Here is a 22,247-nt window from a genome sequence, read left to right on the forward strand (position 1 = left end):
ATTTCCCCTCCCATACCTCAATCCCTTTTTCTTCCTTCTCCATCCAGAAAAGGGCAGGTCTTCTATGAGTATCAATAAAACATGGCATATCAAGTTGCAGTAAAACTAAGCACCCCTAATGTGTTCATGCTGGGCAAGGCAATGAAGTATGAGGAGTAGAGACCCAAAAGCCAGTAAAAGAGTCAGAGTCAGTCCCTGTTCCCTCTTTTAGGAGCCACATAAGAGGACCAGGCTACATTACTGTAACATATATGCAGAGTTCCTAGGTCAGTCTCATGCAGGCTCCCTGGTTGCTGGTTTGGTCTCTGCAAGACACTATGAACACAGGCTCTTCCTCTTCTTCTTCTTCTGCTTCTTCTTCTTCTTCTTCTTCTTCTTCTTCTTCTTCTTCTTCTTCTTCTTCTTCTTCTTCTTCTTCTTCTTCTTCATCTCCTTCTCCTCTTCCTCCTCCTCCTCCTCCTCCTCCTCCTCCTCCTCCTCCTCTGCCTTCTCCTCAGCAGGACTCCTGAATGCTGCCTAATGTCTGACTGTGGGTCTCTGCAACTTGCTCCATCAGTTGTGGGATGACTCCTCTCAGATGTCACCTGGGCCAGGCACCAATCTGGTGACAAGAAACAGCCAGTTCAGGCTATTTACTCACTATTGCTTTAGGATCTACGCTGGGGTCCTCCCCATAGACTCCTGAAAGATTTCCTTGTGCCAGACTTCGAACAGACCCCAAAAAGCCCCCCAAACAGAAATCCTCCTCAACACTCTCCCCCTCTCTACCCCCTCAATCTCATTGCCCAAGTTCTCATCCCACCAGCCTTCAGTTCATTCATGAAATCTTTTCTATTTCTCTTCCCAAAGGAGATCTGGGTGTCCACCCATGAAGTATCTTTGTTACCCCGTCTCTCTGGGTCTATAGATTATTATATAATTATCATTTTTACAAGTAATTTCCACTTATGAGTGAATAGATGTCATGTTTTTCTTTATCTGTCTGAGTGTGACCTCACTCAGGATGATTTTTTTTCAGTTTCCATCCACTTTCTTCAAATTTCCTGGTGTCCTTGTTTTCAACAGCTGATTAATACTTCACTGTATAATATATCACATTTTCTTTATCCATTCTTTGGTAGAGAGACCTCTAGGTTGTTTTCAAGTTCTGGTTATTACAAATAAAGCTGCTATGAACATATTTGAGCAAGTGTCCTTTTGGAATGATTGAGTGTCTTTGAGTATATGCCCACAAGCATTATAGTTGGGTTTTGTGGTAGGATGATTGCCAGTTTTCTGAGAATCATCACACTGACTTCCAAAGTAGCTGTACAAGTTTGCACTCCCACCAACAATGCAGGAGTGTTCCCCTTGCTCCACATCCTCTGCAACATGAGCTGTAGCTTGTGTTTTTCTTATGTTAGCTATTAGTACTGGTGTTAGATAGAATCTCACTGTCATTTTGATCTGCATTTCCCTGGTGGTGAGGGATGTTGAACATCTCTTTAAAGGTTTCTCCACCACTTGAGGTGTTTCTGTTGAAATTATCTGTTTAGATATGCACCCCATTATTTCTTTGGATTGTTTGATTTGCCCATATTCATGATAATTTTAGAAGAGAATCATTCTAGATTGGATTTATACGAAATTTGTGTACTCCTGTGAATAGGAACCAAGTTGTGTGGTCACAATCATTCTAGATTAACTAGATAGATTTAAATTTCAAAATGGTTTAAATAGAGAAAACCATGGGGTTGTCCATGAATTCAGGGGAGATTCCAATGTCCTATGATAAACACACATTTTCTATGACCTGAGTGCTGTGTCTCATCACAAGTCACCCCATACAAGCAGGACAGATAATATGTGCTAGAATGATTTCAGAAATTGTGAGAAAGAGCATATCAGTGAGTGCTTAAGAGAGGCCCTCATCTTGACTTTGAAGAGCAGATACTATTGGGATCAGGAAAGACACAAAAGGCTGATGTGTGAGCTTGGAGAGTGACATGCAAGGCTTTTTTTGAAGGTAGTAAATAAATAACTTTTCAGAAATCAAAATTTAATGAAACATGCTAGTAACACACAGTGCTTGGAAATGGTGATTAAAATGAATTCCAAACAAAGAATTTTCAAAATATTTGTGTGGCTTCATAGTGTTATAAATTTGTGGTTTTAACATCTTTAATGTAGAAGTAAGTGGGAATTGCTTTCATCACTCTGTATGTCAGGAGACAGAATGGAAGACTAGAGAGTACCTGAGAAAATTAGCTGGAAATGAGAAAATGAGCTGGAACATGACTGGACTCATACCTTCTTAGGTAAGGCTATATTATAATCTTACTTGAAGGTCCTCCTGTAGAAAACAGTTGGCACATTGTTCAGAAAGTGGCCCCTAACCAGAGAATCTCCCATAGGCAATGATCTCAAGACACAAAGAAATGACTGAAGGAAGTACAAGGGATTTTAAGGAATCAATCATATTGTTTACTTTCCAAGAAGATTGAGATTTGCTTAGGTATGAAATATTCCCAATAGTATTAATTCCAATATTCAAAGAAATGCTGAGTTTTTGGGACTTGACAAGATGATCTTAGCTGGGTGAGTGATGCCCAGGTGGTAGTATACACCCACTTCTTGGAGACATAGCAATTTTGACTGAACAGGTGATTAAAAAGTGCTGGTGATATATTAAAGCTGAGTCAGCAGTAGGGAGCCATGGATTAAAAGATTACCCACAAAGACTTCCTGGAAAAAAACTTTCTACTTGCAAAATCTTTGGAAAACCATGGTCTCAGAGAGTATAAAAAGTCAGCAGAAGCTCTGTTGGAACAATCCCGAAGACACAATGGCCAAACTCATTCTTGCTACAGGTGAGTTGATAATTAGACCTAGAACCTAAGTATTGCCTGATTCTTTCCTCACAGGATCTGACAAGGAAGCAATTTTGACACTACAACTCTAGGCTTTACCATTCTTTATTTGTCACTGAAAATTTTCTTTCCTTATTCAATCTTTCCTGGCTCTAATAAGTGTATAGTTGAGCGAATACTTTTGCCTTCATTGATACCACAGGCATGACACTGATGTCTCCCCTTCATTCAATGCTTCTTTTACTCTTCTTTTTCAACAGTTATTCATTGCCCTGACCTCTTGTTATAGCACCATCCTTAAATTCACAATCTGTTTATTTTATTTCAGGTGTTATGGAACATTTTTTTTGAGAGATGGATATCACTAGACTCTGAGATATAGCTCTCCAAGTTTTCTTTGCTCTTCTTTTTTTCAGAATCATTTCACATCTCTCCTCCATTGTCCTATCTCATTGCTGACTTAAATTGTCACAGGGAGAGACATTTGACCATTTAGGAGTTAGATTGAGGCATTTTAACCCAAGTTGTTCACAATTTACCAGTTGCACTAAATCTGTTTCCGTACATAATTTTCTCAGCTTCAGAACGTTATTCAAGTGAAGACTGAAGCTCGGTGTGTAAAAGATTCACAGTGGAGATGCTGTAGTTACATGATAATGATTCAACCCCAAAATATCAGCACTCAAGAAGCACAGTCAGAACATTGTGCAGTAGAAGGTCAGCCAGGGCTATCTAGTGTGAGACCCTGACTCATTGATCAAAACAGCACAAAGAGGAAACATCCTCAGGCCTAAATTATTCCTTTGTAGCTAAAAATGTCATATGGAGCAAAGCATCTTATTTCCTCAAGCAAGGGCTCTTTTTTGTCTCATTTTTTTTCAATTTTCTTTATTAAGAAATTTTCTACTCACTCTACATACCACCCACAGATCTTTCCTTCTCCATCCTCTCACCTCCAGACTCCCCAAGACACCCCACATCCCCACATCCTCCAAATCAAGGTCTCCCATGGGGAGTCAGCAGAGCCCAGCACACTGAGCCTAGGTAGGTCCAAGCCCCTTCCCACTGTACCAAGGCACCACACCACAGGCACTGGACTCCCAAAAGCCTGCCCATGCACCAGGGATGAATCCTGAACCCCTGCCTGGGCACCCCCTAAACAGTTGGAGCCAAACAACTGTCTTCCGTATCCAGAGGGCCTAGTCCAGTACCATGGGGCCTCCACAGCCACTAGTGTACAGTTCATGGGCTTCCACTAGTGTGGCTGATCATCTCTGCACATCTTCCCATCATGATCTAATCGTCCCCCACCAGCAGAATCCCTTCTCTCTCTCATCGATTGGATTCCCAGAGCTCAGCCTGGTGCCTGGCTGTGGATCTCTGCATCTAACTCCTTTAGTCACTGGACAAAGGCTCTATGATGACAGTTAGGGTACTCACTAGACCGGTCACCAGAGTAGATCAGTCCAGTCACCCTTTCCACCACTGTCAGCAGTCTAAGGTGGGGTCATCCTTGTGGATTCCTGAGAGCCTTCCCGGTACCCTGCCTCTTCCTATTCCCATGATGTTCTCATCTATCCTGGTATCTCCCTTCCTGCCTTTCCACTCTGTCCCTGTTCCAGCTCAACCCTCCCATTTCCCTATGTTCTCATACCCCACTCCTCACCCTCTGCCACCCCCAGTTTGCTCATGTAGATCTCATCTACTTCTCCTTCTCTGGGTCATCCATGTGTCCCTCCTAGGGTCTTTCCCTGTTAGCTAGCCTCTCTGTTGCTGTGGGTTGCAGTCTGGCCATCCCTTCCCTCACATCTAGTACTATGTTATGAGTGAGTACATACTATGTTTGTCCTTCTCAGTCTGGGTTACATTCTTCAGGATGATATTTTCTAGTTCTATCCATTTGCTTGCAAATTTCATGTTATCATGATTTTATTGTGTATATGTGTCACATTTTCTTTATTCTTCAGTTGAGGGGCATCTAGGTTTTTTCCAGGTTCGTGCTATTATGATTAATGCTGATATACATAATTGAGCATGTGTCCTCCTGCAAGGACACTTAACAGATGCTCCCAAATAATGTCCAAGGCTCTAGAATATATTGAATGATGTACTTGAGATGTGTCTTGGCTGGAGGAAGCCTTGACTCATTGCAGCTCTGGAGACTGCAATGTGTGTGCTCACTAAGTAAAAATTCTTGTTTGTCATTTCATTCAGTATCACTGGCAGAGGTAGTAGATTGCAAATTTCATAACAATCAGGACACATAAGATGGAACAGAAGGATATTACTAGGTTTTAATAATAGGTGTAGATGATTTTGAAAAGCATGATAACTCCAAGGTCCATACTTTGTGAAACTGTAATGTTTCTTTGGGGATGTAATGATATATAGTTAGTAGCACAGGCCACATGAACTGAGAATTTGATCCTTATGATTCTAGTAACTGATTTAGAGAAAAATGTGTTTTCTCCCTCTCTAGGTTTGGCCATTGTGCTGAATGCTCAGTTGGGTGAGTTATTGGCAAAAATCTTACTTATATAAGTTTCTAATATTTATTAAGTATTCCTAATGCAATCATCTGCCTGTCATGATTCCTTTTAGTATTACTTCCTCATATTGGGTTATTGGAAAAAGATATTATGAGATAATCTACTTGGGGTAAAGGAAGGGGTTGGCTTTATGGATGGATATTCGACTCACATCAACTTTCACTGCTCTCTCCTCTTGTGAGATGTGTTAAGAGTTTGAAACTGTTAAGTTCTGTGTTTTACAGGAATTATGTGTTTGTTTTCTCAAAAGTCTCCAAAGGTTAGCTGTAATTTGACTATGAATCTGTACACTTAATGAATAAATGTACAATAATTGATTTGAATAATTCTGTATAAGTGGTATGTGAATAATAGCAAGGGCAAGATGAAAGGCAAAATTGTTAGCAAGTTCCCTGGTATCTAAATGAGGGCATTGTTCTGATAAATTTCCCCAGATTCTGCCTACAAGTTGATGTGCTATCACATGTGGCCCAAGAACTGGCCTGACTTGGGGAGTTTCAATCTTGGTTTAATTGACTCCTGCTTGTGTACTCACATAATCTTTAACTTTGGTTGGATGCCAAACAATGAAATCATCTTGAAAAATGAGGATGACTTGAAGGAGTACAAAAGTATCAATAATCTGAAAACCAGGTAAGAGAAGGACCAGTTTTGAGATACTTGGTTTGGTACTTGTGTGTCAATAGTTGCCACTTGTCAATGATTCTTTAAATATAGTTCAGAATCAAAATGTTTGAGTTGACAATCTGCCTATGTATTTTTCTTGAATGTTAAGTTGAGGCAGACTGGCTACTTTTCTTTGTATCACCTTTGATTTCTGACTATAGTATAGAATAGTTCATGACCCCATTAGTGTATGTGTCATCTCACCTACTTCTACCTGACAAGGTAAGACTTCTTCTTATTCAATGTCCTTCATATTCTTCATATTTCATTAATTTTTGACTATGTTTTCCCCATTCTTTCTCTTCTTCCCATTTGCTAAGAATAACCATTAGACTTTCACATTCTATGTGTCTGAACATTTTAGTTAGCATTTGTAAGTCAGACCATGTTCTCTTTGTCTATCAATTACCTTTTCACATAATGTAGTATCCACCTGATTCACAAACAGAGTTGCAAATAGCAGCCTCCCTTGTTTTTATGTTCAAATAGTGTTGGGGGGTTTATGTATAACACACCATTATCCATTCATCCAGTGCCAAATACTTTCTGTGATACCAAGTTATGTTTTGGAAATAATGCTATAGTTCCTGTCAAGTGCTCTCATCCTTTAGGAAGAAAATGATTTCATGTACTTTAGATGTAAATTAAACAGTGTGGTTGCTGGGTCATATAGCAATTTTATCTTTCTGAAAGATCTCCACAGTGCTTTCTTAAGTGACTATAAGCTATATTTCCACCAATTGTGTACAAGTGTTTTCACACCCCTGATAAAATTGGATGTTTTCATCTTTATTATACTTATTGTGACTGACATGAGACATTATCTCAATGTGGTTGTAATTTAAATATCTCTCTTTGAAATGTGTTAGGTTGATTGTCATTCACCTGTTAGGTTTTATCTTTAGAGAAATATCTATTTAAGAGCTTTGCCCACAAGGATGTTTTCAAGGATGATATATTTCTTAATTTTTAATTTATTTCATTTCTGGTATATATATTCAAATTAATTCCTTAACATTGTATAATTTAAAGTATTTTCATCCAGTGTAATGTAAATCTCTTCATGCAGTTGATTTCTCTATCTTCCCTGATTCATAGAAGAAACTCTTTTCTTCACTTTTTAATAGTAGCCTATATGTTTAGGAATATTTTCAAGCAATGTCACTGAACAGATGACTCCAATGAATATTTTATTATTTTTCTTACAGGAATTTAATAGATATAGACCTTATTTTATATCCCTATTCCACTGTCAGTTGAGTTTTTCTATGGTGTGAAACTGTGAAACAATTTCTTTGGTGGCATATAGAGAAGACTGATTGTCTAGCAACCTCTTGCTGCAGGATGCTGCCACTTATGGCTTGGAATCCACGTATCAACTGCAAAGAAGCACACAATATTTTACAAATTCTGACATGATCATTATGACATCCCATGGGATGAGTGTCTTTCTTTGTCTCAGGGGTTGATTTTGCATCAGAAGAATTTTTTTTTAATGGAAAAAGAAATCTTAACTTTCTACTTTAGGAAGTACGAAATGAAGGATATTAGAATTTAGACAGAACTGATTCGCAGAATCAGAAAATCTGATTTATTCTAATTTTCCTTTTTTTTTTATGAGTCAAGCTCTCATATTCTGCAATTGAATGTTTTAGTTTACCCACAACTAAGACGAAGAAAACTCAAGTGACTTCTATATTCAGTAGTGACACGTTCCTTAGGAATAATCTAAGCTATGATTCCTAACTGAAGGTAAACTCATCTAAAGGAATTTCCTTACTCTTCTTTCCTTTCATTTTCCTGCATCAAACTAAACTAAAAGTAATCGCTGAAATCACTGAAAGTAATCCCTGGCCCTATGCCAGATCACAGAATCTGGATCTCTGAGGAAGAGACAGGAAACCTATAACTCTAATGTCTTCTCACAACTGACAATCATAATTATTTGGAGCTAATGTCTTAAAACAACTATTCTGATGAAGATGTGCACTTTCAACTGAATTTATTTGTATTCTTTTTATGGAGGTTGAGAAATTAGTAAAACTAAAATAATCTGTCATTTTATGTCATCAGGATGAATGTGAACTAACTGTGGCTCTAAGTTATTGGCACAGAAATGCACATGAAAAACTTTCATTGAGGACCTAACTTTAAAGACATTTCATTATAAAAATAGAACAAAGAATTTTTGTACAAAATTTTCAAAAGTAATAGAAAACGATACTGGCATGGGTTTTTTTCATGGCACCACAGTACTAAATAATATGAGTAATGTAGAAATCACACTGATGTTTTATATAAAGAAAACCAAAATTTTCTCCATTTTTCTTTTTCTGTTGTTTTTGAGGAACAAGGAACTGAAAACTCTCCTGGCCTTTGGAGGCAGTGAACTTCAATCTAACCAGTAAGTTTTATACACATGATTGATTGTCCTTTGCTAGTGTAACCAAGCTATGGTAACACAATTTCATTCCATTACATCTATTTTCAGAAAGGTGTTAAGAAAATCCATTGGGTAAATGGATTAACTACAAATTTGTTTCACTAGAAACTCAAATAAACATAACTCACTCTTTACAAGGCCATATGTGGCTTTCATAAATTGAAATTTATTTGGGTATTCTGGCCTCTCTCTCTGAGTGATAGTTACCTACTACAAAGTCCTGTTTCTCTAAGTAATTAAAAACCTCCAGGTCAGAGAGGTTTCATATACTGCTTCTTTCCACCATTTCATGAACTGAATTGAGAGCTTCTCATATAAAAGAAACATGCTTTGATTTAATATAAACTGGGGTATGTTTGAAGACAGTATGTGATTGATTAGCTAGGATGGAAGGCTATTAAAAATGAAATGGTGCCAGTGGCCATATCAGAGGAGCAGCAGGTGGCAATTCAGGTTCAAGGTGTCAGACTACCAGGAGGCAGTTCTCTGATGGTGAATCTCGGATAGGCAAGGCCCCAAGACCACAGACCCTGGAATATCTTTTGTTTCTGCCGTGCCTTTACGTGTTTGCTGCTGATATCTTTTGCTGGTATCTGGTATGGTGTGAATGGGTGTGGGAGATCCCCATTGCCTATAATGTAGCAAGTTTATCTCATGGAAACATCCTGTTCTACTAGGCATTTTTTTACTATGGATTATTATGAAGATGATTTTTCCTAAGCTGTACTGTCTAAATGATAATAATAATGTTAGTTTAAATAGAGTTTTGATGATTAAAAATGTAAATAAGGAAATTTCACAGTGCTACAATACTTGAGTTTCTATTGAGGAATGATATAGACTGTGGCTTAGGTTAAGGATTAAAAAAAACATTTGAGTCCCAGTTAGCCTAGCCAGCTTAAATTCTTTTTTTGAACTGAACATATAGGTTTTATCTATCTATCTATCTATCTATCTATCTATCTATCTATCTATCAATTTTTTATTAAGAGATTTTATATTCATTGTACATACCACCCACAGATTCCCCTGTCCTCCCTCCTCTCACCCCCCATCCTTCCTCCCCAAATCACCCCCCATTCCCACCTCCTCCAAAACAAAGTCTCCCATGGGGAGTCAGAAGAGCCTGGTACATTCAGTTGAGGCAGGTCCAAGCCCCTTCTCCCTACACCAAGTTTGCACAAAGTGTCTCAGCATAGGCACTAGGCTCCAAATAGCCAGCTCATGCACTAGGAACAGGTCCAGATCCCACTGCCTGGGATCCCCCTATACAGTTCATGCTAAACAACTGTCTCACTTATCCAGAGGGCCTAGTTGAGTACCATTGGGGTCCACAGTTGATGTGTTTCCACTAGTTTGGCTAGTTGTCCACAGTTGATGTGTTTCCACTAGTTTGGCTAGTTGTCTCTGCACCTTTACCAGTCATGGTTTGATATCCCTTGCTCATAGAATCCCTCTTCTCGCTCATCAATTGGACTTCTGGAGCTCCTCCTGGGACCTGGCTTTGGATCTCTGCATCTGCTTCCATCAGTCACTGGATAAGAGTTCTATCATGACAGTTAGGGTATTCAGCCATTGGATCACCAGCATAGGTCAGCTTAACACAGCACCCTCTCAACTATTGCTAGTAGTCTATGGTGGAGTCATCCTTGTGGATTCCTCGGAACCTCCCTAGCACTCTACTTCTTCCCTGGCATCTTCATTTATCATGGTATCTCTTTCCTTTCTCTCCCACTCTGTTTCCATTCCAGCTCAAACCTCTTGCTCCTGTAAGCTCTCATGCCCCATCCCTTGCCCTCCATTGCCCCCTTCACCCCTGGTTTGTGCATGTAGATCTCATACATTTCTCCATCAATGGGCAACCCATGCATGCTTCCTAGGGTCTTCCTTACTAGCTAGCCTCCCTGGAGCTGTGGGTTGCACTCTGGTTATCCTTTGCTTTATATCTAGTATCCACTTATGAGTGAGTACATACCATGTTTGTATTTCTGAGTCTGGGTTACCTCACTCAGGATATTTTCTAGTTCAATTCATTTGCCTGCAAACTTCATGATGTCATTGTTTTTCTGTGCTGAGTAGTACTCCATTATGTGTATGTATCACATTTTCTTTATTCATTCTTCAGTTGAGGGCTATCTAGTTTTTTTCTAGGTTCTGGCTCTTACAAATAATGCTGCTATGAACATAGTTGAGCATGTGTTCTTGTGGTATGATTGAGCATTCCTTGGGTATATGCCCAAGAGTGGTATAGCTAGGTCTTGAGGGAGATTGATTCCCAATTTTCTGAGAAACTGCCATACTGATTTCCAAAGTGGCTGTACAAGTTTGCATTCCCACCAACAGTGGAGAGGTGTTCCCCTTGCTCTACATCCTCTCCAACATAAGCTGTCTTCAGTGTTTTTTATCTTAGCCATTCTGACAGGTGTAAGATGTATCTCAGAGTTGTTTTGATTTGCATTTCCCTGATGACAAAGGATGTTGATCATTCCTTAAATTCCTTTCAGGCATTTGTGATTCTTTTGTTGAGAATTCTCTGTTTAGCTCTATAGCCCATTTTTTTAATTGGACTGTTAGCTATTTTGATTTCAAGTTTTTTGAGTTCTTTATATATTCTTGAGATCAGCCCTCTGTCAGATGTGGGGTTAGTGAAGATCTTTTCCCATTCTTTAGGGTACATTTTGTCTTATTGACCATGTCCTTTGCCCTACAAAAGCTTCTCAGTTTCAAGAGGTCCCATTTATTAATTGTTGAAAAATGTGTTCACAGATTTCAGAGTACATCACAGCTAAAACAAAGTTGAAAATATCTTAAAGTTAGACTAAGATGTTTTTGTCAAGTAACTTTGAGATGAAAAATCCAAGAAGATAAAGTTTTAGGAAGGCATATAGTTGAATGTGGAACTCCTTAAGGTTAGGGAACAAGAACAATGCAGCCCAATTGTTACTAGCTGATATATATTTCTTGCTAGTATTGGTTGATGATGGAAGGTGGTGATTAATTCCTTGTACCCATTTTTGTTGTAAATCTCCTGATATAAAAATCTATCGATGAGTGAGTATATACCCTAAAGATTTAAAGTAGAACCAACCGAATCTTTTTCATATATAAGTTTAGGTTTGTGATTCCTTTAAGATTCCATATAAGATTTCCTTTCAAGATAATTAATAAAGTAATTGGCTTTCTCTTTGTAACTATAAAACTGCAGCCTGCCAGTAAAAGACCTGGCTGAGAACATCTTGCTTGCCTACATCATTAATAAATAACAATTTGTTCGGGTGTGAATGTATGTGGATTCTTGGAATTATTTGTTTTCTACCTGTAATACATAAAATGTTTATTCATGTAAAGAATATGAAAACATGCTATTTTTCACTGTTTGTTTTGTATTCATTGTAGTCATTAACTTGTAAAACACAATGTAACCACATTGTAATTCCTATATTGCTTCAAAAACTTTGTTGGGGTTTATAAGCTGTAGAAAAAAGAAGTATACTATAGAAAGAACAGTGAAGAATAGAGAATGAAGAAGGAAATCATCAAGGGAGAATGTGAGTGTCTGTTTCCCCTAACCCCCTGCAATACCAACGTATTAGTGCTTGCCAACTCTGTGGCTTCCCTTTGAGGCCTGTGCTGCTGGTGCTCCAGGCAGTATCTCCTGGCAAGGGGCTGCAGCTCCATGAGTGAGATCCTATCAATGGTGACCATTACAGGATTGCCTCTTCTTTCAGGCCAATCCCTAAGAGAATTCTGCACTCTGGACAATGTCCAAGAAGAGCTTCCTCTCTATCCTGTACAGTCTTCTTGATAATTCCTTCAATATCCCTGTTCCTGGTGCTATATTCACCCATCAGGGAGTTGCCTCATGGTGTGCTGACACCTTGAACTTCAACTGCCACCTGCTGCTCCTCTGACTCCACCGCCAGTATATGACAATCTAATAGTAGTTATGGTGGGATTAACAAAACATAGGGAATGCTGAAGTGGCATTGCTAACAGGTAGTTTGCAAGGGGAGACTGGGAACAAATCAGGGAGCCTTGAAGAACAACACAGATTCTGAAATTAACTGTGAATTCTGAAATTGCCAATGTGGTAATTCCACACAAATCTTCACTTATCTCCCTTTGGTCTCCCACAGGTTCAGTGCCATTGTGTCTACTGCTCAAAGCCGTCAGAATTTCATTACATCAATCATCAATTTCCTACGCCAACACAATTTTGATGGGCTGAACCTGGACTGGCGTTACCCTGGGTCAGGTGGAAGCCCACCTAAAGACAAGCATCTCTTTACTCTCCTGGTGAAGGTGGGAAAATCAGGAGATGTCTTCATTCCTAGAGGACTCAAAGTTTCTCCTTACCAAGGAAAATTCGGTTATTTTAGAGTAAACCAAACTAGCATTTATAATTATAGATTCTTAGCACGGCATAGGTCCTGAAATATCATTTATGGATTCAACAAGCATGTGGGACACTACACCACATGTAGGTGTAGAATGGTAATGTGTCTTCATATGTTGCCTATGATGTGAGTTATGGAGTCATTATGACCTTTATGTTATGGACAAATAAATAATATACAGAAAGGGCTTTAGTAATTTTGCCAGAGTCATTCAGATGACAGTATCATATCTGCCAGTTTTATTTCTCTACAGAGTTCAAACCTCATAGCAATTACATCAGAATATCTAGAAGTGACTAAAAATGGTATACTTGATGGTAGTTAATGGATACAGGCTAAAGATGAAAATAAACCAGAATAATATGCTTCAAATTATTCTCATCTGAGGTATAACACTGTAACCTACAATACAATTGAACTGCATCTTGGTAATGACCATGAGGGTACAATAGAAACTCAAATGTGTGTGTAACTGACTTTGTGCAAAAAGGATCAGAAAGAGATTCTGAGTAAGTGATGCCTGAATTTAGTCTATGAAGAAAAATACTGTTGTCATCAAATTCATTAAGCATGGGTCTGTCACAATGAAGTGATAGAGATTAATGAGCAAGTTACCTTGTGAGACAGTGAGTTTACAATAATTGCCACATAAGCAGTGGCAATTTCTGATTATGAGGGAGCTTTAGTCATAGATAAAGATATATAATTCTCCTGCAGGAACATGAGCTATTTTGAGGGGTTGTAGATAGTGGGGAAATATGACAGAACTTGATCTTTTGATGATTATTATGATATTAACTAAAATTAATTAGAGTGAGCAGCTAAGAATCCAGTAGAAAGCTGGTGAAGTAAATTAGGGAACCTGTGATCAGAGACAAAATGGTTTTACAAGCAGGAAGGAGGGCATGTAGACAGAAAACATAAACTTTAATAGGAGCAAGGGACCATTTTGTGCTAGAGATCACAAAACGTCCTAATCTTCAGACATAAAGGACAATATCAGAATACATTTGTAAATTACAGTACGAGTAAATTACAATAACAGTTGATTTAGTGAGAGGAACTTACTCTTTTACCTATGAACATAGTGAATGTGAAGTATGGAGATGAAAACATGCACTGAAATAATGCTGATAATAGAATTCATGATCTAGAACATGACTTTAAGTACTGTTCTGAAAAGGAAGGGTGATGATAATCCAGCAAAAACCAAAAGACTAATAATCAAAGATTGGAGAAGGTTTTTAAAATGTAGTCGATTCTATGATACTTGTATAAAAAAAGAAAAGAACTTTATTTGTGTATTTAATTTTTGACAGATTGGTCTACCACTGATATACACAGATACACTCAACAACAAATTCTTTACAATAATACTCTCACCACTAGATATTTTCCCAACCTCTGAAGAGTTTCAATATTCTGTACCAACTAAATGACAGGTAGCTTCTATTGGATAGCTATGATATGAATAATGATATGAAGCACATTTCTGTGCAAATTTACAATTTCCAGCCATTGTTTCTAGGTGATTTCTCTCCAGCAGGACAAAATTAAAGCAGTCATGCTGCATTTTATGCACTTAATATTTGGAGACAGCTAAAACACTTTTCTTCTTGTGCTTCTTTCACCAGTAAAGTGACCTTATCATTTGACCCTTTTTTTCACAATACAAATTCTGGGAAAGTACTTTAGAAATAGATTCTAGAACACCCCAAAGCAGTGATGAGAGATAACCTGAGTATTGAAAATGAGAATAGAGTCACATAGGATCTAAGCAGATTACAACAGGCAAGAATTTGACCTGTTACACAGTTCTTACCAACTTTCCAATTTATCAGTTCAGCATATCATTAGACAGGATGTACCGTCTATAAACTAATTCATCCAGTCTGCAATGGCAGCTCTCTCCACAGCACTGCAAAGGGATGCAGGGAACTGCTGAAAGACATTTCCAGAGAGCTGAATACAAGAGCAGCTCTGACCAAACTTTGGAGCCTGAATACTGACCACTACAAGTTACTAGATGTTGAACATGTTGATATTTTTAAATGCCTATGCATATTAGAAAGTCATAAATTTAGTAATATCATCTAATTTGAATTTTTGAGGTAATGACATTATAAATTAAGACAAAAATAAGAAAACATGTATTGCAAGAAGTTTAAGTCTATATACATTTATTTTGAAAAAAAATGAAATAAGCTTGAAATAACAACATCAAACAATTTTTGTAGGAAATGCGTGAAGCTTTTGAGAAGGAATCCTCAGAGAAACACAAGACCAGGCTGTTAATCACTGCCACAGTATCTGGTATCATCTCCATCATTGAGCATGCCTACAAGATTCCTGAACTGTCACAGTGAGTGAGGATTCATATTCACAATTTCTGTTAGTATTTACACCGAACACATTTATTCCTGATCTTTCTTGCTGCTCTACCACTCTGAATATAAGCCTTATAAAGGGAATGTTTTGTTTACTTTCACAAGAAAAACAACACCCAGAATAAATTGGATTTGAATTTATAAGTAAGATTTTTTATTTATTCTTTAAATATTTCATACATTTCTGTAATGTATTTTGATTAAATCCATTCACCATAACCTCCCTTTAAATTTTCTTTATTCCTTACAACCTTTATCCCATTGAATTTAATATTTCTTGTTTTGAGTTGTTTATGACTTTAATGCCACTGTAATCCAATTAGTTTTGCCTACATGTGCATGGTTGTGGGGTTATCTATAGTTTCACACACACATAACTGTGTCCAAATTCCCCAGGGAGTTTGAATTTGTCTTTCTAAGCAGCCTTAATCATCAGTAGCTTCTCCCCCATGTTTGTTTCATGTTATGGGCACTGTTTTAATATGGCTGACTTGATATTGGTAGGTCTTGTGCAGGTAACCACAGCCACTGTGAGTTAATGTGTGCAACAGCCAAACCTCGTCTAGCTATCAGCACTCACAGTCTTCCTCCCAAGAAACCACCAGCACATAATATCTTTGCACTGGCTCTTCTATGACATTCATAAGCCTTCGAGATGATTTGTTGTGATATACATGTCTAATCCACAGTTGAGGATTCAGTTACTTGGGTTCTGTACTTTAAACAATAATGAGTATCTGCATTAACCACTATCTACTAAAAAGAGCAAATTCTCCAAAAGACTTTAAGAATACTGTGGATATAAACATAAATATTTAAAATATAGTCTAACAGTATGACCATAAAGGAAAACAACAAGTGTGATTCCTTCTTTGGTCTTTGAGCTCACTGGGACTGTACTTTTGTCCAACTTTACAGTAGCAGGCATGAGATCCATCACTTTACCAGGATTTTATACAATCAGTAAATAGTTTTTATTTCCATAACCATTATGTCTTTAATGCATAATTGCTAATCAGGGAAATTTTGTAATATGCAAGGTCTAGCACTCAGTAAGACTATTGTATTTTCTCCCCTACCAGATTACATAACTGTTTTGACATGATGTAGGCTTGCTAACAGGAAAACACTTTTCATTGTCATTTTCAGGCTTATTCTGCTATGTCTTGAGTTAATGTGTGTCCCATTCAACAATCAGGTATTATCATTCTGTTCCACTGAACATCAAAGACAAGTGGCAACATGGTGGTTTATTTTAGGTGTCTCTAATGCCTACCTGATTAATAACTTGTAGGGAGGTCTCATGTATCACATGGACACATTCTTTTAATAAACTAGGGCTTTTTGAAGAGTATTTTCTATTCATGCTGGGTACTTTTGCTCAAACTCATTTTTGTGTGTTTTATTTTAGTTAGCTTACAAGTTTGTAGGTTGGCAGATTTCTAAAATCTTAATTTTTTCTAAGCCGCTCTTCACTCTCATCCCCAAAATCTGTACTCTGCCATGAAACATTTACCATATAAACCAAAACCCTTTCAATCCCCCCTCTCTCTCAGTGTGTGTTAGTGTGTGTGTGTTTTTTTGTATAGCCCTAGATTAATTTTTTACTTGAGTAGAAGAATGTAACTTTCAAAGTAGAATTTTCTAGAACATTTCATTATAGATAAAATGAAATTGGAAAATGTGAGTAGCCAAGGCAGGAAGTTTAAAATCTCAATGGATTGGGGAATGATACAATGCAGAGCTTCCAGAAATTTGACCAAAAAGAAGAATGATTCTTAGGACTTTCTATTTTTTCCAGGTCCCTTGATTACATTCAGGTCATGACATATGATCTCCATAGCTCCAAGGATGGCTACACTGGAGAAAACAGTCCCCTCTATGAAGGTCCTTCTGATCATGGCATTAGTGCCTACCTCAATGTGGTAAGACCCTGGACAACTTCAAATGAAAATGAGAAATGTCTAATACCTTGGGAGATTCAATCCCAAAATAAACATCAGCTGAGCTTATGCAGTCTTCTTAAGCTACTTAGCAGATCTGAAAAACTAAGTCAGTAATATATTCTTAAAAAGAGATCTAATTAATTTTTCATTAAGGTCACACAATTTGAGCTCTCAGAGCCGAAACTAACCTAAGTAAGCACAGATCACCAGCTGCTTTGACCCTATAACTACCTTCTGCTACTGCAGGACTACATCATGACTTACTGGAAGAATCATGGGGCTGATCCTAAGAAGCTCATTGTTGGATTCCCCACGTATGGACAAACCTTCACTCTGAGTGATCCCTCTGACAATGGAATCGGTGCCTATGCCATTAGTGCTGGACAAACAGAGAAGCACACATATGAAAAAGGATTATGGGCCTACTATGAGGTCAGTTGATTGTTGTAGAGTGGCCAATGAACTGCAGGCCAAGTTCTTTAATCTTGGCACTGAAACCTACTGAAAATGAATGCTTATTATGTGTAGTACCTACATGACTCAAGCAGAATGACCATTCCAAATTATTTATTTTTATTATTTTTAATTAATAGTTAATAGAGAATAATTTAGAATATACAGGATTCCTTATATGATAGATCAATGGTACTTAACCTTCCTAATACTGTGATCCTTTCACATAGTTCCTCATGTGTGGTGACACCCAACTAAAAAAATTATTTTGTTGCTACATCATAACTGTAATTTTTCTGCTGTTATAAAATAATGATGTAAATATCTGATATGTGACCAACGTAGGGGTTGCTAACTACAGGTTGAAAACCTAAATCATACCCTTAGGTCTGCTAATAAGACCATGTAATTAAAATGTAGGTTTATTTTGTGGGGTAACTTACAAGTAAAGGGATAGGTTACAGGGTCCAGGGAAGGTGTAGCGCAATCCAGCTGTGTTCTCTGGAAAACTCTGCTCAGTCTACCTCCAGCATCCAAGATCCAGGAACCAAGAGAGCTGGCACATCCAGATCTCAGGTCTTTTTTTTGTTTGTTTGTTTTTTTTCGAGACAGGGTTTCTCTGTGTAGCTTTGTGCCTTTCCTGGAACTCACTTGGTAGTCCAGGCTGGCCTCAAACTCACAATGATCCACCTGGCTCTGCCTCCCGAGTGCTGGGATTAAAGGTGTGAGCCACCACTGCCCGGCCCGGCTCAGATCTCAGGTTTTAAGGGCTCCTGTCTTTGCCCCACCTTGTAGGTGTGACAGTTACTGAAGCCTCAATGGGGGTAGTACTTCCAGGCCAAAGCTGGAACAGCAACCCACTACAAACAAAGTATATGCTATTTTTCTTTTTTGGTATTAATGCTTAAATATTTGAATCTCTCCAATATTTAAAGATTTGCAACTTCTTGAATCAAGGAGCCACTGAGAAATGGAGTGCCCCTCAGGAAGTGCCCTATGCTTTTAGGAACACAGAATGGGTTGGCTATGATAATGTCAAGAGCTTCCAGATCAAGGTAAATTCAGTCTATTGGATGTGCAGAGATCTCATTTCTGACTCACAGGGATCAAGTAACTCATATCCTCTGTTTAAAAAGGCTCAGTGGCTCAAGGACAACAACTTAGGAGGTGCCGCTGTCTGGTCCCTGAACATGGATGACTTCTCTGGTTCTTTCTGTAAGCAGGGAAGGTTCCCTCTGACCTCTACGTTAAAGAAAGCTCTCAATATCCACTGTCCTTGTAAGTAGTAGTAGTATTGGTGTATAGTGCCCTTCATCAACCAAAGGTAGTCTTGACAATTCCACCCCCAGTTCCCAGAGAGAATGTTTCCATTTTATCTGTTGGACCTTTCCCAGATGTGAGGCAGTTTCTGCCCTTTCCAAACCCCTTGATTCCAATAATCAATATTATACACTTAATGCAAACCAGGTCTACCTTGTGGGTGGGGTGGGATGTTCCAGGACTATTCAATCTTCAAGGCATAAAAGTCCACAGAAACTTTAGTCACATTCAGTTTTCAAATCTTTAACCCTTTAAGGATCTTCATTAGAGTGCATCCGTGCCCCTTTGGGACATTCTATCAGAAAGACTTCAACAGTGTCCAATGCACACTTGTATTTATATTCTCTCTGATGAGCAGTATGTACTGAGTTTTTTTAAAGATTAAACTCAAATAGTTGACTGGCTATTTATAAAATATTGTTAATGTAAAAGAAGTAAATTTAATTGTTCAACATGCTCTCGGGTAGGCAATGAAGACATGGAAATGTAATAAAAACTGGATTTATGTGGTAACCTTCCCTAACATCCAAGTCTTCATTTGTCTTCTGATCTAACTTGAGAGACTATGAAGATAATTACATCTCCAGTTCATGCTGTCTCGTTAGTACTTCTCTTCATTTCGAGGAACAGTGTGTCTTCTATCCAGGATCACAACTTTGTCTTTGTGCTTTATGTTTCAGGTTATGAGGCATCTTGTCATGAGGAGCTTTAGCCTGTAATTGGTCCTCAATTGGGGCAGTGGGTTCTCTGTCAGCCTCCCATAGAAAATAACAGAAGTAGCTGTTGGTCCTGCCTGAATTGAATCACACACCAGCACAACTGTATGTGATGCATATCACCAGCTGTGATGCAACCAGGCATGGTCTTCACCTTTTACCTTTGTCCAAGCTTTGAACATCCTCCCATGCTTCTTTTAATGCCACCTATTTTCTGCCTAGCTTTAAAAAATAAAATTCATGTTCAAATCTTGTGTTTTGTGTGTTATTTGGAGCAAATCTTTTGTTGGTGTGAGATGCCATCTACTCATTGGTTGTAGTGGTGAAAGAGGCCTTGAGAGTATTGGGGGATCTAATTTGCTTTCTATCTTCTATTGGCAAACATGATTCTGTAGGAAAGTGGAAGCTGTTGGAGAAGGCAGTATTTGGTGGTTCATAAAATTGAGAATGCAGGAGGAAGTGTCTATACCATGTTGACCATACTCCACAAGCAGCCACAGTGACTCTAGTATGCCAATTGATAATCAGTGCTCTTTGGCTTGACCAGTAATCCTTTCTAGGACATTCATAGACAACTTCAGAAGACTCAAAACTGTTTGAGCACATACTGGTTTTGCAGATTTGGAAGCTATGCAAGGACTTCTCATTTGGTGCTTTCCCATTATTGAATATGAAGAAGAGCCTTCCTAAGCTACCTTACTCAATGAAACCAGTGTTGGAGGCCATATGCTCTCTCCTAATCCAGTGAAATGTCATCTCTTATTCACTTGTCTAATATTGTTGTTTTTCATATATTTTGCTGTAGTCAAGTGAATATAGGCACTACCATGTTGAAAATCTTTGAATGTGGTTTATATCCATCAGAAATATTCATGCTTTCAAGCAGCACTATCATACAATTCCATAAGCAGTTCTGTATCATAGGACTCATTTTTTTCTAACACTAGGTAAGTCTTCAACTTTCATATAGCAGCAACATTCTATTTTTCTTTCTGTTGTTTTGATTGTTCTGACGATGTCATATTGGATTAATTTTTTGAGACAGGTTTTCTCTGTGTATCTTTGTTGCCTGCTATCATGGAAATTGCTCTGTAGACCAGGCTGGCCTTGTACAGAGATCTGTCTGCCTCTGCCTTCTGAGTTCTGGGAGAAAAGGAGTATGCCACCACTGTCCAGCTCATATTGGATTCTTAGAACATGCAATTCGTTATTTTGTCAATTGGTATTGTCACTCGGCATTATTTCTATATTATTCTTTAATGTTTTATCATTTGTCAGTATATTCCTCTTAAATTAAACAGCACTCCATTGCATGCATATTGCAGTATGCTTGTATTTTTCCACTGATCAATATCTATCATTGCATATTTTTTATTGTCCATAATGTTACTCTGGACACAAAGTTACAAATACATCTTCAAGGTCTACCCTAGGTTCTTTTGAGTACATGCCTAGAAGAAGAATTACTGTATCTTTTGCTCCAAAGGAGCACTCCTCTTCCCTGGGTGCACAAGAAGGCATGGATGGAGGCTACTGTCACAAGTGTAGATTTAGAGTGTGGAGAAGATGACTGAGCTTTGAATATTGATCTGAGACACATGACAAGTTGTTACTTTTCTGTGGAATTTAGTGAAACTTTGTAACAACATGCAGACTAGAGTTTGGTAAAATTCACTGCTATCCATCACACAGGCTTTGCCAAGATATTGCCACACTAAAGTAACACAAAGTATGTTAAAGTGCTTTGAAAAGATGAATCTTCTTTGTTATTAAGGATGAGAAATGCACTTCTTATTGCCCTCCTCTAACTTTCTATAGTAAAAGGATAAGGCTGTTGAGCAGGAGGTAAATGAGAACAACAAACCCAGGCTGATGTAACCACCTCAGTGTCTGCTTCACTCTTCAATATCTTGATTGACAACAAGGTCCACAGCCACCCCAATGAGAGATTCGGTTCATTCTGGAAAACTTGCATGCTTGTAGATAGAGGACACTCATCCTTGGGATGCTGCTTTATAACTTTGTTTGGAGACTTTGGAAAAGTATCTACGGCTTGTGCTGAAGTAGTAAATGACCATCTGAAATGATGTCAATAGTTAAGAACACTTGTAGCTATTCCACAGTACCATGGCCTGATCCTCAGCACTGACATTGCATGTAACATTTGTCTATAAGTCCAGTTTCATGAGATAGGGCTACCTTCTCTGACCTTCTTGAGCCAAGCTTACAGATATACATGCAAAGAAACACATGCGCACATATCAAATGAATAATAATAATTCATTTAAGATAAAAATAGTTTGAGTTCATTCTCTTTCATCAAGGTACTTTGGCTCATCCTAACTATTACTTGTGCAGGGTGTGCCTGCTCTAAATAAAACTGACTCTTATGAATCTTCACCTGAGAAAGTCAACAATGCCTACCTCAAACCTCGGTAGAGTACAGACAAATAGGACACAAACCAAGGGTCATGAAAGTCATATAAATTTCAGACAGAAAATAAATGTATGGTTTTTATGT

At 38.1% G+C, this 22,247-nt stretch overlaps 1 protein-coding gene across 1 annotated transcript; it reads left to right on the forward strand.

Moving 5' to 3' along the window:
- Positions 1-2,824: 2,824 nt before the first annotated feature.
- On the forward strand, positions 2,825-18,976 carry LOC114707265 (chitinase-like protein 3). Its single transcript, XM_028889950.1, has 10 exons — positions 2,825-2,849; positions 5,329-5,358; positions 5,833-6,031; positions 8,412-8,468; positions 12,644-12,809; positions 15,142-15,266; positions 17,093-17,216; positions 17,484-17,669; positions 18,626-18,745; positions 18,827-18,976. Exons 1-10 carry the CDS (start codon positions 2,825-2,827, stop codon positions 18,974-18,976), a joined length of 1,182 nt encoding a protein of 393 aa, XP_028745783.1.
- Positions 18,977-22,247: the final 3,271 nt, after the last annotated feature.

Source organism: Peromyscus leucopus, chromosome 6 (genome assembly GCF_004664715.2).
Source record: "Peromyscus leucopus breed LL Stock chromosome 6, UCI_PerLeu_2.1, whole genome shotgun sequence".
Lineage (NCBI taxonomy): Eukaryota > Metazoa > Chordata > Mammalia > Rodentia > Cricetidae > Peromyscus > Peromyscus leucopus.